Source organism: Lepidochelys kempii, chromosome 7 (assembly GCF_965140285.1).
Source record: "Lepidochelys kempii isolate rLepKem1 chromosome 7, rLepKem1.hap1, whole genome shotgun sequence".
Classification (NCBI taxonomy): Eukaryota; Metazoa; Chordata; order Testudines; family Cheloniidae; genus Lepidochelys; species Lepidochelys kempii.
In genome coordinates, this window is record NC_136386.1 from 10,138,485 (window position 1) to 10,156,168 (window position 17,684).

The 17,684-nt window shown below is 39.2% G+C and overlaps 1 protein-coding gene across 22 annotated transcripts in view; it reads right to left on the bottom strand.

Moving 5' to 3' along the window:
- Nucleotides 1-683: 683 nt before the first annotated feature.
- The window catches only part of FOXP1 (forkhead box P1), a 494,548-nt gene continuing 477,547 nt past the window's right edge, over nucleotides 684-17,684 (bottom strand). For 21 of the 22 annotated variants that reach the window (XM_073351104.2, XM_073351096.2, XM_073351093.2 and 18 more), the window contains 4 exons: nucleotides 17,129-17,250; nucleotides 14,975-15,044; nucleotides 10,302-10,468; nucleotides 684-3,329 (listed from right to left, as the gene is read on the bottom strand). In XM_073351104.2, the coding sequence (XP_073207205.1) occupies nucleotides 3,185-3,329; nucleotides 10,302-10,468; nucleotides 14,975-15,044; nucleotides 17,129-17,250 (504 nt within the window). In that variant the 3' untranslated portion in view covers nucleotides 684-3,184. The remainder of the gene's footprint in view (nucleotides 3,330-10,301; nucleotides 10,469-14,974; nucleotides 15,045-17,128; nucleotides 17,251-17,684) is intronic. The other variant, XM_073351110.2, reaches the window with a different exon arrangement.

Consider the following 17,684-nt stretch of genomic DNA (forward strand, 5'->3'; position numbering starts at 1 on the left):
GTTTTGACAAACAGGTATGCATTTATTCCTTTTGAGGAATGGTATCTAAAAAAAAAAAAAGGACCTTTTCCCCTTTTCGCCCTCCCTCCCCCCCAAAAAGACAAAGGCTCACACAGACACATTGGGATATATATGTACAACATAATAAACCCCACCCTAAAGAAGCAACTGTATATCCAAAGGGATACAGAATCAGAACTGTAAAAATCATAGTGAAGTTTGCTTGATGTAAAGCCTGAGATTTTCAGTTGGTTCTTCTGCAAGGCTGTGACACCTGCCAGATATGTTAAAATCTAATTTTTATTTCTTTTTCTCTTTTTTCTTTCTTTATTTTGCTACAGTCTTTAGACTAAGCATGCAAGACATACAACTAAGTGCAACTGAGTGAAATGTATTTTTTATTTACTCATTCCCTAACAGTTTGAACTGAGGTATGCGTACTAACAGTTTCTCATGCTGTTATCTTTACTCATGTCTAGCTACACATGCTGAGAATGAACTAATCTACCAGATTTTTATCCTCTTTTGAATACCGAACTAACCAGCAAACCACTCAGTTTAGAAGCACAGGGACCAATTCTCATGATCCCCATCTGGCTACTGCCGGCACATCATGAAGCTGCCTGGATATAATTAAAAAAAAAAAAAGTTTCAAATGACCACAGACTGCCCTTTTTTTCCCCTTTTCTTTTCTCTCTTTTAAAAACAGAATGCAGAGTTGAGCTTCAGAAAAGTAACTGCCAATAAAATTTCTTGTACCGAAACTTATGTGTGGACAGGAGTGTTATTTCCTTATGAAAAACGCTGATCAAAAACTAAACAAAACTCAGCAAATGTGCCAAGATACACCAAAATTAAAGCAGTCATCTTAGCACAATCCTTAAACAAAAGTGGCATACAATCTGTAAAAACAAAGACCCCAAAATATTTTATTTTTTTTTCAATTCTAGGAATACTATTATGTGGTCCAGTAAAACTATGGGAGCTTTTCTGTTCTCTTTTGCGTTTTATTGAACTGCCTCCTTTATTTGATACTCCAATTTTCTGCAAAATATCTGCACTTGCTTTCTCCAGCTCCCTTCTTACGGCTCCCTCTGTAACACTGTTTCCTAGTTTTAGCCTCAAAAGCTCTTCTCGATTTCTCTTTACAGAATTTCAGTTTGGTCGCTGTAAAGGAATACGAATAAAAAGTAACTTTGGTTCAGTCATCTACTTGGTCATCTAAATTTACTAGAATAAAGGAGCAGTTTCCCTCTCAGGTTAGCAATAGCCCATATCTTGTCATTTCCCTCTAAATTCTTCAACCTCCCTTGATCAACAATAAGAGGATATTTGGCTTCATAAGATAAAGCATATAATAGAGAACATAATTTACCTTTGTGTAATATCTTTGGTAATTTTAGGGGGGAAAAGGTACAAAGAAGAATATAAATTAAGCTCAGAAAGGCTTTTTTTGAAATAATAATAATTAAACAAAAAGCTACAGTCCTACATAAATAAATGAGTGACAGAAAAGTGGTTGCAGAATGAAAGTGTTTAGGTGTTTGGTGACTGAGGTGTACTGACCTGTAACAACAGCTTTCTGTATGTAATGTTTGCTTTGAAGAGCACTGCCAGTTCTACCAAACAAGCCCCAGTGCCATTTCCTTCCCCCCGATCCTGCTATTGACTGGTTTCTACTGTGAGGTTTTGATACTGGCTGGTGTAATATTGCATAACAATCTTCACTGCAGTACAGAATTTGCAAAGTTGAAATTATTAACACTTTAGCATTAGTGGGCTCAGTCCTTATTAACTGCCGTAACAAGCTCAATCTGAAATCTAATTTGTATTCAAACAGATTAATGCCACCAAGCAATCCTGAACTGATGTTTAGCTGAGAAACATCACCACGTATTACAACAGTTTAATGAAGTCATCTTTCCAACCGCTATTTGCAAATGAAAAATAATAATCAATGTATAGCTATCCGTCTTGGTAATCTTAGATATTCCAGAAAGATTTGTTGGCCCATTCAAACTCATGTTAAACAACTGAGAGCCTGCCACTGTAGCATCCATTCTCTAATGAAGTGAATTCTGTTGGTGCTGCATATGTTTCTTTGTGCTGTTCAATTTTGTGGCATTTGCTAATATTCACCATTGCTGCCAAAAAAATCAAAAACCAAAACTAAAAAAAAACCCTGTTTTGTGGAATGAATTTATGTTGCTTCCTATAGTATTTCTATGTTCATCTGTCATTCATTCTCATTCTTACAGTACTTCTTTTCTCTCTCTCTCTCTGTTGGACGACCCTTCGGTGTGTACAGTGCAGCATCTGGGACCTTTTCAAAAAAACAGACACCAAAATGGAATGTTTTCCACAGCTAAAGAAAACATGGTGGCATCTGAAGGAGACTGGAATGAATGACGGAAAAAACTACAAACAATTCAATGACATTCAGCTTCGTATAATAAAAACACCTATTAACATTCATCACAAAGTACAGAAAACATTAGGCCTTCAAGAGGCCCTGGGCCGAGATGTGGCCTGAGGTCAGAACTTAAAATGGTAGAGCAGAAGTGGGGGGGAGGGGGGGGAATAAAAGCAATACATTAAAAAGTTTGGGATAATATTTCTTGTAACCCCTCGCCAGTACACACATACACACACACACGCGCGCACACACATGCCTTCCCCATCCCAAATGGAAGCAAAAAAAAAAAAAAAAAAAAAGGACTAAAGGCAGTGATAACCAACATGCAGTACTGTGCAAATATCTTGTCCATTGGAATCCTTAAAATCTGGGCAAAGGCTTGATCTGCAGTTAGGTGTACATGCTCAGAGTTTGATGTCCTCAGTGTCCAAAATTGGCAGGACTGCAGTCCAAAACCTGCTGCTAAATGTGAGTAAGTGAATCAGTTTAGCAAATTTACAACACTGATGTTGACTGTAAGAGAGGAAAATCCCAAGTACCAAACAAGTCCATCCAATGCACAGAGTACAAATTCCTTTTTTCAACAAAAAGTAGAAAAATCAAAAATACTCCCAAATGGGATACTTGATGGCACTAAGAGTTAACATATTTCATAGTTGTCAAAGTGTACTGAAAATCCTCCAGACTGTACAATAATGGAGAGATTTCGCAGCTAAATTTGACATGTTTTTCCAATCTTCATTCTCAGGATAATGACGTCAGACATATTCATTCTATGTCCTCATTTACAGGTTCATCTTCATAATCTCTGTCATGATCAAAATCTGGACTGTGATTGGCTGTTGTCACTAAGGATAGCGGGCCTTCGTTTTCGTCCGGATCCAACGGTTCTTCTTTGACATGCACAGGGTGCCTAGGAAAATTAAAAACAGTAAATCAGCAACTTCCCTGTTTAAAAATGATTTTGTCCTGCTTTGGCAATACTGACATTTTTTTGAGAAACTGAAGACCTGATTTCCAGAGATGCTGAGCACTGGGCACCTCTGACTAACTTCTACAGGAGTTGTGGGTGCTCAGCACATATGAAATGCAGGCCCTGAACTTTTGGGTTTGCTGCTAAAGAAAAAAAACAATCAAAAAAGTGTATGCCTAAGAATGTGTCTACAGTTACTTGGCTTCACTGGGAAAATATCCTAGGAGGAACACCTTCTTGTATATGGTTTATTCACAGGATTTAGAGAATATGCTCTCAACTGACATATTAAGTTGATTAACACAATCTTCAGCTAAATAAGTGAATTAAGCATGGTAAAGCAAAATAGTGGTTTGTCAACCCACTGAGCTGGTGGAGGCTGGGCTAATCATCGCTTGCTGTGTGTTCTGCTTTTCTAGTTAACATGCAGAACCTGTGAGACAACTCTCCAGAGGACGACCCCAAGCGAGGTTCTATCATTAATCAACTTCAAGCAAACACAGCAAAGAGACACCATGATACATGCTTTAAACTCCAAATTAATGCATATTTTTACAAACTGTCAATAAGGGAAGAAAAGCTCTGCCAGGAAACACAAACGGAGAGGAAAAGGCTCGCTCAACACAACAATATGATAAGAAAGCAGAGCCCTAACGAGAATAATAACACTGTCAGCTGTAAACAAGGCAGAACATGATCCTCAGCTCATGGTGGGCACAAGGATGCACTAAAGAGATGAGATCTGCCAAATTTCTCATTATAGAATAGCACATGAATAACCCGCAGGGGAATGTCGGTTGGTCATTCCAAACGGGTATGATAACAATTGAAAAATGTTGTTCGTAAATCATATTTACAACAAACCCTTTACAAATACAAATTACTTTTTTTGTTCAGTAGCTTTTGATATGTAAAACAGCCATGTGAGTCAATACGGTCTGGTTGGTGGGACTTCATAGGAAAGTAGGATTTTATTGACATGATCAAGTATTAATAACACGACACGCCAATGGAGACCCTGTTTGCTTCCTAAATAATTGATATTGCAGGCAATCCCTTAAAATAAAGTGTTAATGAGTTCAAGTTCCATTCTATTTCTCGTGGAGTTGCTATCCACCTCCCACAGTCTGGGTTGATCTCTAGCCAGCCTGATTTAACCCATTCATGTAGGCTATATAAAGAAAGACTCAATCATAAGTGCAAACATTCCTGGTTAAGAACGTTTTCTTATTCTTACAAAGCATCAGGTTACAATAAAAGGTTTAAAATAATTACCCTTCACTTTATAATTCTGGCTAGATGGGAATGAAAATGCTTTTTGTTTCATTTGCCTGCACACAATACAGGAAAAAACATTTTCAAACTAAGGATCGAATCCTAGTTTTTGAACTAGTGGTGAACATAATTGCCTATCTTGCACACTCAGTTGTTGTGTGTGGATGTGCAAGAAAAAGAGCTGATGCAACAAGACAAGTGGGTAATAACACCACCACCACGCTCTTATATAGTGCTTTGGATCAGTAGATCTTAACGTGCTTTACCAAGGAGCTCAGTATCGTTATCCCCACTTTACAGACGGAGAAACTGAGGCGTGCGGAGGCGAAGTGATTTGTCCTAGGTCACCTAGCCAGGACCACCGTTTCGCTTTGTGTTTGTACAGCACCTAGCACAATGTTTCATGACTCGGACTCAGATGCTACAGTAATATAAATAAAGAATAATAATGGTAGCAGAGATGGGAATGAAACTCAGGTCTCTTGAGTCCCAGTCCAGTGCTTTATCCACTAGCCCACAATGTGTATTCACATGCATTACCAGAAGGCAGGACCCCTTTGGGAGCTCCTGAATGAGAAAATTATGTTCTGCAGCCAGCAAACAAACCAAAGAGAAACTTATATATTTCAAGCTATGTGACATCTTTGCAGGCAAACCACCTTGTAAACTTGTACTTCAAAAGTCATGATACTCTAGATACTGGTTTCAGTTTGAAACTGGATCTAGTTTGGAAGCATCCACCTGGCTGACTACACAGATTTCTAGTATCAGCTGTGAATGCCTTTCAATCCTTCGACACTTCAACTTCTTGAGCTGAAAAAGTAACTAGATCAATATGTGGGAATTAGCTGCACCTTGCATCCCATCCTGCATTGGATCAGTAGGGAGAAATGATCCCATCACAGAGACATATTAGTGCTTATTGAACACATTTATTTATTTTTTCAGTTTATGAAAATGTGCCATATCAGCAAGTCTCTGGGGGCACGTGCAATACATAATGAAACACACAACATTAGCCACTGATCTCTGGACCTGGGAATAGGATCTCCTAAAAGCAAACATCCATGAAAACAGATGGACTTCGCACTATGTCCTAAAAGGTCAACACACTCATTATTTGATGGACCAGTAGGAAAGAAATCCCTAAATTACTAGAGAAAATACCCCACACACTGGCCCCTGATGTTTTTCTATTTAGGACCTCAGCAGAGCTCAGATATCACAAGGAGAGCGGTGGTTTTTCAGATCATTTAGTTTTGACACAACTGTGGAAGAACAGAGAAATGCACATGGAGAAGACTCAGAACAAGTCGTTAGGAATCAGGGCCTGAGCCAGCAAAGCCCATAAGAAGTCTCACTGAAGTGAATGGGGATAATCACGTTTAAAGTTAAGCATGTGCTAAGTGCTTTGTTGATTGGGACCTGAGTCAACACGCAAAGAGATCGATTATACTTCTAACTAGAATACACCAGTGTTATGTTCATGCACTGGGCTTTTTCTGGGTGAAAATTTGAAAAGAAAAGAAAAAAATAGCAGCTACACACACAGAGCAAAAGATCTCTACATTCCTTTACAATGCTGGCGGTAATACTGATGATTGATTTCATTTAAAAGTCTTGCTCATTGTGTTTGTGTCATTGCTGCCATTTTGTTTTTAAATAAATTGTTTTTTGTTATTTTTGAAAAAATAATACAGGTGTTTTTTTCAAAAGTAAGGACACGCTGATGTTTTATGAACCTGAAGTGGTGATGGGGGGAGGGCTTCTTCCCCTGGTTGTGCAGATTCCAAGGCTATTGTTCACATGTTAAAGTCCCTGCACATCTAACCGATCTATTAGGCTTATGCACGATCACCAAGCTCTAACAAAGATGGGCCAACAGATAGGGTGGACGCTGGCTGCACCTGGGTAATTGTTAAGTATCTCAGAAACTAACAGCCCTTGTATAGAATTGATTGGTCTCATTTCCAATCAGCATAATAGTTTCTTAGGGCCAAATCTGGTTTAGTTTCTCCCCAGGGCATTAGATGCAGCAGAACTCATGCCATTTTGCTTTGGCGATTTGGAGGTGGGAAGAGCTGGTGATGCCAATGCATGTTAATATATAACTTGCCTAATGCCACTACCGAAAAGGATCTAGGGCGTGGCCAGCTGGTTGGAGCCACAACTACACAGAAAAAGAGGTTGCACAAAAGCCATGGTGGCTGCTGAAGTCTTGTGGCTACAGTAATGGATGGTGGGTGACTATCCTTCCCCCTCTTACTGGTTCCATGGATTTCCCCAGGATATGCCTTTCAATCTGTAGAAATGTTTGAAAACCTTGTTAGGAAATCCAAGATCAGGCCACACTCACCTGCTTTAATGCAAAACCGAAACGCAATCCAGGTTTTTCCAAAAGGTTCTTGAACCTTTCCAAAGCAACCGCAGGACAGGGCTCATGGTTTTGTTTTGAAAGCATGTGAAACCAGGTGGTTTTGACTGAGTTTCACTTTGAGGTTTGGGTTTGTCCCCTGAAGTAATAAACAAAGCACTGGGGATGCACAGCCAAGAGAATGGAAAGCAATGAAAAGGCCTGAATGACTCCAAGTGAGACAAAGCTCCAATATGCCTCTATACTCTGCCTTCCCCCGGGTACTTAAGGTGGGGTAAATATCAAAGGAGTGAGTCCCATTTGAAGGAATCATCTCCCCAAATTAGGACGTTTATCTGAACTATCCAAACTTCAAGCAGAAAATTTGCAAGGAAAACAAAACAAAGCACAATCCAGCCCCTTGTGTGGTATTTTGGTTGTAGCAGCAAACTGGCATGTGAAAATGAAAACCCACTGATTATTATTCAAACACCTCAAAACTACCAGCCATGTTCAGTTTAAAGACATTCGTGTTCAGACGTGGGGAGATTTTTATAATTTTCCAAACCAGTTTGAACCCCTATTTAATGCATCTCATAAATGGAATCTAAGTTTTTCTTGTTTAGTAGTAGAATTCTAACACATTTCATTTTACTAGAACGTCTAAGGCTTCAGAAGGGGCCTTAACAATAAAAATAACCTTACTGAACACAGATTTCCCTTCTTTTCACATTTGAGTAATTCTTTTGTTTGTGCACTCTGGGAACAGAGGACTTTTTAATAAAGCTGACTGTTGTTTAAAGCCACTGTGTTCTGGTGGTGCACACAGCATGGAATAGTTTGCTTTGTGGCTACCTTTGGAGCATATCAGGATGAAAGTGTTATGTCCCCAAGCTGTAATTATGTGACTATTTTCTAGTGTTTCAAAAGAGGGGGGGGGAAGTAGCAGTAGTTCAATGTGTCATAAAAAGGAAAGAAATGAATGGTAATGAGACTTCAGCAAAAGCGTTGTACTTGCTTAGTTGTCATGTTAACAAGGTCTTCTAAACCTTATGATAAAAGTTTAAGGCTTGATTTATTCCAATATACTGGAACTGTTAAAAAACAATTGCATTATGGCAGAGAAGCGTGTTTTGGAAAAGAATAGAGAATGTCATTATAAAGTGTACTTAATGGAAATAAGATATTGCAAAGAGTAACTGTCTATGACACTGATAGTCTGCACTGGAAATCTGATGTTGACATATAATTATATTTAGCAAACAGTGTAAACCCTATGACGTTTGAACAGCATCCTGCTTCATGGCCTTTCAAAGTATTTCAAAACACTTGTTTAATGGGAAAGCCCACAAGCTGCTATCAGGGCATACACCTTGCTGCATTTTTAGTTATACAAAAGGAAATATTCAGTACAAAACACACAGTATTAATTTGAGAATATGGAATCATTCAGGAAACAATCATTTTCACATTACAACACAAAAAGGGTTTTTCTGGTGGATGGGGACAGTGAGAATCTCTCTCTCTCTCTCTCTTATTTCTGAGGTGCATCTCACCTGGGTATCTAAGCACTAAATAGTGGATACTAAATGCATTAAAATCACAGCTATGCATATGGTTCTAGGAAATGTGCTACCCTGCTTTTCACTTACAGTTACGCTTCCCGCCCCATACTCCCCTCAAAAACAATGAAATCTTAAGTGAAAGGAGAAGTACATGAACTGCACTAGCCCTGTACCTTAAAAAATATACCTGGATGAAAAGAAATTTGTTAACATTTCTGTATGTTAGCCAAGGAGAAGGCCTTATTCTTGAAAAATATTCCATCTTCTCCTCCTCCTCCACTAAAACCCTGCATGGGCATGGGCAGAGCATAACCAATTGTGACTAAAACTGCCTGAAGAGGAATCCATTTGTGATAGCACTAACAGTGTGTCACGTAACGCTACTTTGGGAAAGATAATTAATACTGCACAAACAATCACTGTAAAAGCTAAACACATTATTCAAATGTTTTGAAGTAAATGGTGAAAGACAATGTTCAAATTAATTATGAATTAAAAATGAATGTTGCCATCTTTAAAGATTATTTTTCAAAGCAGACTGTGCACTGATTTAAAATGCCGGAATATCAAAGTATCCAGAGCTTTCGATTCCTGTCCCTTTTCCTGCTCCCCCACAACATATTATGCAGGTGGGAAACTTTTTTTTTTTTGGCCATTAAATGCTAATTAGTTTCATAACTAATTACTATGATGGTATTAGGTTAATGTTTTTCTACTTTTTCATTCAGACCTACTTTTGTAAATCCCATATTCAAATTACTTTGAAGTAAAAGGTTACAAATTACTTGGGGGTTTTGGATTTTCTTTCTTTTACTCTGAGCTTTGATAACTCAGTCAATGATTTTACAGTACATTTTAATGAACACTTGGATAAGAGCAGACTGCATTTCATCTATGTTTACTCACAGAAGTAGTCAGCCGCTCCAAATAGACAGGTTTTAAAATTTGAGAACTACGTGACTTATAAAGTCTGCTTTCCTTTCCAGCTGCCAATTATCCAGTTTTTAATTTGGGGGATAGGGGAGAATTTACAGCTTTGCAAACTCACTCAGTCACCCATAAATACTGAACACACCCACAAGGGCAGCACACCATTCCTGGCTTACCCTTTCCTGTACTAGCATTCTGTCCGGTGCCATTTACATTTAGCATGGACAGCAATCTCCCATTACTTCATGTGGTTATATAGGCACTCGTTATATTGCCGTCTGTTGCTATAATGCTCATATTAATTTTCCTTTTGATATTTTAAGAGCGATCTATAAATCATGCATGCCTTCACATGTGCCATCGTTAATGCCCAGCAATACTGTTGTTTGCTGAATGTTATTAGAAACCAGCTAAACACGCTCATTCCCCCAGCTCTGCCCCGCCAAGCATGTTTACTGGGTAGTCTGAAGTAGAAAGAAACAAAAACTTTTCATAAAGTTGCCTGAGAGTGTTTTTGTAGCTCTGTGGTCTGGAATTGAACAAAGAGAATGGCAAGTGAGTTAAGAATTTTATAGCTGTGTGCACTTGTCAGACTGGATTGAGTCGATTGGTTTTATGTGGAAGTTGGCAAATGACCCTTTTATATTCTAATCAACCTAAATATTTTCAGAAGCTCAGACTTTTTCTTTTACTGCCCAGGACTGGAACTTCAGACACAATCTTTGAAGAGTATCATCGTTACATTTGACCAGATCCCTAAATAAACACACATGTACATGCTGTACTTACATTGCTTGCATAGGGGAACGTCCTGGACTACTGTCACTCTCATTACTGTTCGTATGCTCCATTGCACCATTAAGATCTTCCCTCATAGCATTGGCTAAATTGCCCAGAGTGGGATTTCCCATGGAAGCAGTAGTGTATAGAGGTATACTATTATCAGCCATTGAAGCCTGCCAAGGACATAGCAAAAGTGTATGAAGAAGGATGTCTCAAATTTTTATACACTGTACAACACAATCACATATTCAAATTGTCGGTTTTAAAAATGTGTTTTCAAAAAGGTCTTGCACTGACTCCCCCAGGGGAAACGTGTCACGATTTGCATGAGGAGTTCAAAACTGTACTGATCGTTGGTGCACGAGAGAGGATGGTTCCTGCTGTTCCCCATTTATATATTACAGCTTGTGGAAAAAGCAAATTTACCTTTTCTACTTTCATGATACACTATTTTTGAGGCTTTCATAAAAAAAAAAGTTAAAAAAGCAATTAGAGCAAACTCATTTGGCTGAGGATTCCGTTCTACTCATGACATGAGTGAGAAGTGATGTGTGAGCAGTTACAGAGGGTTAAGTTTTTCTCATAGTTCTGCCAGCGCAAATGCAGAGTAACATCACTGAAGTCAGCTGAGTTACTCTAGATGCACACCAACATAACTGAAGTATGAACTCATCCCTATATTTGCTGTGTTACTTTTGCATTGGTGGGAGAAATCTAAGATTTAACAAGGCAGGGTGAATTAGGATGGTGTTTTCTATTTTTTTACTGCTCTGATAACTCTGATATTATCTTAGGTATTGTAGATTTGATACCATTCGGACCTGATTCTATTTCTGATAAGTACTGTAATAGGCATGTTTTAGTCATCTTCTAAATGCAGGTATTTTTAGAAAGGGAATAAACAGTTAAACATTTTCCTTCTTATTCCAGATTTACTGGTTGCTAGTATTTATTTTATGCTCATGTTTGATCATTTTGACAGGGCTGTCCTATGGTCAGTGAGTCAGGCTTGCAGCATGTTAAAACCTCTTCTCGGCCAGCATAATCCCATCATGTAGTGATTGGAATATAGCACCGTCAAGTCCTGATGTGAGAGGAGTTAGTTCGTTGGTCCAGGGGGTGGGGGTGTCTAAAAGGAAGCAACCCTTTGAAACAGAAAGATCATTTTATCCATCTGTGAACCAGCGTCCATGGCTTTCTGAGACGTGCCAGCATGGAAAGCCACAGATGCTGGCTCTGCAGTGGTCAACCTAACTCAGCGGAAAGGTCAGCTTCCTGCTACAGTCAAGCAAAAAGAATCCATCAGCACCACAACTGCAAGAGGCAAGACTGCTCAGGGGAGGGTAGTTCATGCAAATGAGCTTCCCACCTGATGCTCTCTGCTGTTGCTGATTCTTGGGATGTTCCTCACTTACTACCATTATTCCTGTTCAAGCACAAATGTGCATGAGGGAACGACCCAGCTACGAGCACAATCTCCCTTTTAATTCTCTCCCAGGCTGACCTCTCTAAACATCTGATCGCATGTGATCCTAAAAGCTACTCTGACAAAGAGGATTATTTTTATCTTTTTGATTCAACATGTAGCAAACTAATTTTGATTAAGGGAATGTAAAGATTGGCTCACATTTCCTGCAGTTTCCAAAATAAAAAGGCAAGCTCTTCCCTCATAGAGATAACTTGTAATTGCAGTAGAGCAATTTATTTGGGAAGAGGTTGGACAGAAGATGCACCTGATATAATTATTTCTTGCAAACCGCAATTCGGCAAATGGCCTGATTCTCTGCATAAGCAGGGAGCGATGGGTAGTTCGGAGGTGTGGGTCAGACTTGTTATCCAGAAACACTAGTAGTTTCTTGAACCCCGTTAGCTGGGAGGTCAGGCTGGGGACCTCTGAAGATGAGACTTTCTGCAGATTACTGGCGTTGCCTGGTTTTATCCACGATGGAAAAACACACTCTATTTGTGCTCAAAATACTGGTGTTTCTGGTCCCAGGTGGAAGCAGAAAGGGCAGAGGCACAGTGACATTTTAAAATAACCCAGCCATACTAACCGAACTGTTCAGAACCCAGCCACGAGGGTTAGGACCCTTCCAGTGTTGGGAGGAGGTTTGATCTGCCCTTACTTTATCCCTCAGTGCTGCTCACACTAGGAGGTGAAAAGGGAGCAAATACCACAGTTACCTAGTGGGGACGTTAATGTTTTCCACATTTCCCAGGGCAGACTCATTAGTCTTCTGAGCCTCATACCCTGCTCTACTCGTTCACACAGGAGCTTACATCACCAGGTCTGCAGGGAGAGTGCAACGGCAGTTGCTTCATCTTTGCCTGGGGTAGAGCACAGATTTCAAGAGTGCTCTTTGCTTAATCAGGCAAAACAGAGTGGAGGCACTGGATCTTCTGGGAGACCGACCAACCAACACTGCCAGGACAGGGAAAAATGCTTCTGGGTCTCCCCCGGGATGAGAACTGGAATCCCTATACCCTCCATGCACAGAGAGGGGAAGAGAAAAGGGCTTCTTCTCCCTGCCCATGAGGGGAAGCAGATATCAGAAATGTCAGAGGTGTGTGGGTGCAGCTGAGGAGGCACCACTACCACCTGGAGAGAAGAAAATCCTGACATTTTTTTGAGGCACATAACATCAGATTTTCTGTAGGCCTCAAAACAGGAGCCCACCAAACTTGTGAGTGCATACAATGGGCAGGTGTACACATGCTACAGGATATGCCCAAAGCCAGAGGGGGCACATTTCTAGTCAATAAGTGACAATTTGGCTCAACATGTCCACAGACAGGAAAATCGTATCATAGACTAGGAAGTTTATTATACAAACCATGTCACTTGACACGTGTTATCTTATGCATCAAACAGTATGTTAAGCCAATGATATTTTTTCTTTGTCGTAACTGCTCAGAGTCCTTTTGAACAGTAGAGAACATGCCACAATTTTTGCAGAAGACCATGAGATGTACGTTTTTTTGCTAGTAGCTAGAAATTGTCTGACAAGGGGGCGGGGGAGGGGGAAGGAGCCTGCTGGAATATTTTAACCCTAATAGAACCTTGTATTTAATTAGCACAAAGTTCTCTTGTGACCCTGTTTATTGACAAAACTCAAAAGCTTTAGCAAAACCTGTCCAGATTCTCATCTGAATCGAGTCGCTTATCTAGTGTTATTGGAGAATACAAACACACGTTACTCCCTAGAAAAAACTGGAAAATGAAAATAGTTTTGAGGGTCTCACAAAAGACAAGAATGGAAGATGTCAACAACAGCACCACCACATGTTTTAGAAAGAAGACATGAACAGTTCTGTATGATAAGCATATTAACTGAAATTAGTCACATAGTCAACAGAATCTGAAGGAATGCAGGACCATTTCATTTTTGCCTTTCAGCCTCATGAATGTAAAAAGGTGCCTGTAATCTTAACACTATTCAATAGACAAAGCAGTCTTTAAAAATCACACTTCACAAGGCTCACGGGAAAATAAGTTACTAATGAACGGTATTTACAGTTGAGTCATTTACACATGTTTTCATTTGCTTTTCAGAAGTTACTGCATTAACTGAAATAATTAGGAGAAATGCACAGTGTCATTTCTCTCCTATTAATCTGTTTTCTTGGTTTTAAAAAAAAATAAATTGCTTAAATTGCAAAGCTAGTAAATCTTCCACAACATTTAATTGCCCAAACATGACATGTAATCCACTGCACTAAGTTTAACCTTTGATGAACGTCTTGGGAAGGCTTTCTATGGATGTTTGGAGCTCTGTCGTGCAATCATTGGCTACCTTGCAGAACTTAGCTACTGCATGTGAGGATGTCATGGCAAGATTAAGTAAGGCCTTTGTAGTGATTGGGGAAACAGTGTGGAAGAGGTGTGAAAACACATAGTAATCAGTAGGCAAAATACAAAAATGCTTGTCACTTATGTCAGTGGTTCTTATAATGAATACTGACTTCACTAGGGACATTTGAGCCAGACACAATAATTTTATTAGAAAGTTGCACAGAGAAAGAATGAGGAAAACGTATTTCTTTTGTGTAACACACAAAAGATGTTTCAGATACACACACAAATTTATATTGTGCACATATGCTTATATACATATATATTGCACATCATTGCTGTATTTGAAATATCTAAATATTCTTTATAATTTCTGACATCTCTCTTCTTCTTTACAAAGTGAACTAGACCTTTGTTATTTAACAACAACAGAAAAATATGAAAAAAATAGTCCTTAAAAGAAGGTGGGGGTCGGGGGGAGAAATGATCTGCTTTCCCTTTAAAGCCATGAACAATAGAAGGTCATGTGACACAGTATCCTATCATTCAGCACATTAATAGCTGTGCTAGAGTAATTACACTTGTGGTATTTTTGCCTCAAGTGAAATTCTGAAATAAGAGGATGGAAATTATGATACTGCTGATAAATATTAATAAGTGAACTTTTAATTTTTTTGCCACAATATTCAAAATGCTAAGCATCTAGCTAATGCTGAAGCAGCCTGATATGTGTTTGCCTCCAGGGACGATGATGCTTTATGCACTTAAGAAAAAAGTTTAACGGAATTAAAATTTAATATCTAATTAGAGCAAGGCTAATATATTTTGAAATGAGTGGGGAAGACACATGCCTCTGTTGCGTATTTGCTACAGTCATTAATCTTACCTGTAAAGCAGCATTGAGAGGTGTGCAGTAGGTGTGGCTGGTCTGTATGTTTTTAATAAGAGAAGGGTTACTGCATAAGAAAAACATAAAAAGTAGAGGTAAGTGCAAACTACTCATCTTAGGGTGTTCCATCATGTTATGTTTCCTCCCACACCAGAAATCTACAGACGGCGCTGTTTGCCGGAAAAGTTCTCTTCTGTTTTTTAAACTTTTATACTTCAGTTGTATGGCTACCATATTTGCATTTGCCTTTATTAAATATGGAAGACCACTACTGAAGTCTCTAACAGCTACAGCATCTCATGTTCTAATGCCCTGTTGAAATAGTATATATTGGCATTGGTTTTCTACTTAGCTGTGTACCCAACAGAATTTTTCCAAAATTCTTCCTATCCAAAAGTCAGTTACTACATAAAGGTCCATAATAAGATCCCCATTAAAAGCATTAGGGACTCTTAACTCGTACACTGGCTGACTTATGTAGTAGCTGGCATCACTGTCATCCATAGCTGCACAGTAGAATTTTGATAAGTAGGAACTTCAGAATTCTTGCTTTCAGAGTTGTATTGTTTCCTGCTGGACAAATCTCCGACAGCACAGTAGAGTGCTTGGCTATCCTATAGCCCAAAGCATTTTTGTTGTGGGCGATGGAGGGGAGGTGGAACAGCAGATATTATGGCACTCGAATGAAGTGTTAGGGAACATTAAAAGATGCCACTCTGAGTCAGGGAGCACTCATAAAAAAGTATCCCACTGTGGTTCTTTGAACCATTACTTTAGAATACCCACAGTACCTTTGTAGCCAAGGTTTATAAAAGGGGCCTGATTTACAGAACGTGCTGAGCACCCTGTCTCGGCTGGAGACACAAAACCCACACCCCCAAGATCACTTTTGAAAAATCTTGCTGAAAGTACAAGCCAGGGAAGGTTCAGAGCAGAAAACCCCAAAAACGTACCTCATCCACAATACAATTTTGTTTCTGTTTTGAAACAGAACACAGCGATAACTGTCTTAAACTGACCACCCTTGAGACCAGCAAAAATCAATTGCCCTGGACAGGTGGTCTTCAACTAAAGGGGAAACAAAATTGCCTTGGAACTTTCAGAATATTTTAAAGTGATCATTTCAGAAAGAGAGTGGTTTGTTGTTTGTAATCTTTACTACAGGTCCAACTGTAGTAATCATTGTCAAAACGCTTTGGGGCATTTCAGCTATTCATTTGAGGAATATCAACTTGTATTTCTGTGCTAAGAATTGTGAAACAAAGCATATGACTGAATCTAACAGGAAACAATCTAAATCTAGTTTACCTAAAAACCTTCTTGATAATCAACTGTACAGTGTATCTGCTCTAGGAGCAGTACCTTTTAGTCTACATTGCATTATAAACAAAATTACAACAAATGTCAAAGAAGCATTATCATAGGCAATTGCATTATTAGGGCAGGAACAAGTGCAACACATATATAAACCCACAACATTTAGTTTCTTTTGCAACAAAGGTGAGGTCACAGTTTCATGAAATGCAAGTCTACATGAGATGGGTAGATCATGCAAAGCAAAGCAACAGCAGAAAAAAAATAAAAGCAAGTAAAAGCTCTTACTGTGCAACAAGCTCGCCAAAGTTTTCATCAGGGCAGAATTTTCGAGGACGGCCTCGTTGAATATGACGGCCACGTTTAAACTCTTCATCATCAACAGTCCAAAAGGACCCAAACTCATCCTCTACTCTGATAAAGCACTTATGCAGTGAGAGGTTGGTGCGAATGGCACCCTGGGACAAGAGCAGCAGCAAAGGAGATGAAGTGGAAACAAAGGGACACGGGATTGGGGACAGAACAGACATCAAATACAGGGAAAAGGAAAAAAGAAAATAAAATGCAATAAGCATAAGCAAATGGTTTGTGAGGGTTAATATGCATTGCCACCTAAAAGCTACTAGCATGTGATGCAACAAACACCAAGCAAGCAGGGGCAAGGGAACTGGTGGGCATACAAACAGTAGTGATGAGATGCTTTTCTTTGTTTCCCTTAACTGAAACAATGTGAAACCACCTGTGTTGGTCTAACACCATCTAGCAGCCAAAAGCCTCTACGTTAAACTGTAAGCATGATCCAAGCTAGGCTAAGAAGTTCAAACATGGTGGACATACCCACTGATCTTTTGTGGCCTTCGTTTTTGGAACTCTAGTTCATCCACTGTCCATACTGCCCCTTTAACGTTTTCTACTCGCACAAAACACTTGTGAAGACTAAGATTATGACGCACTGCATTCTGCAGCAAGTATAAAAGAGAAAACATTCAAAAACTTTCTATGAGAAAATACTCATCATTGTCCAAGAACAGCAGCATAGTCAGCTTGACAGTCCTTATTTGCAAAGATAACTCCGCTCCCCGCACCCAACCCTCACCCTCCTTTCCCAACAAACCAGATCTTTACACGTTTAAGATCTTATTTTGCAAAGATAAAAATAAAATCTCAAACCTGAGATTAGGAATTCAAGTTATTTTGTCATGTCAATTATTCACGGTGGGAATGAGAACCTCCATCATTTTATGTACACACATCAGGTAACAGCATATTTCATATACAGTTACAGTAACATTGCTAAGATATTTTCAAAACAAGTACACAGTTTGTAACGGAAACGTATCCACTCCTGGAAAAATAAAACAGTTTAAAAGACCAGAGAGAGAATTTCATGTAA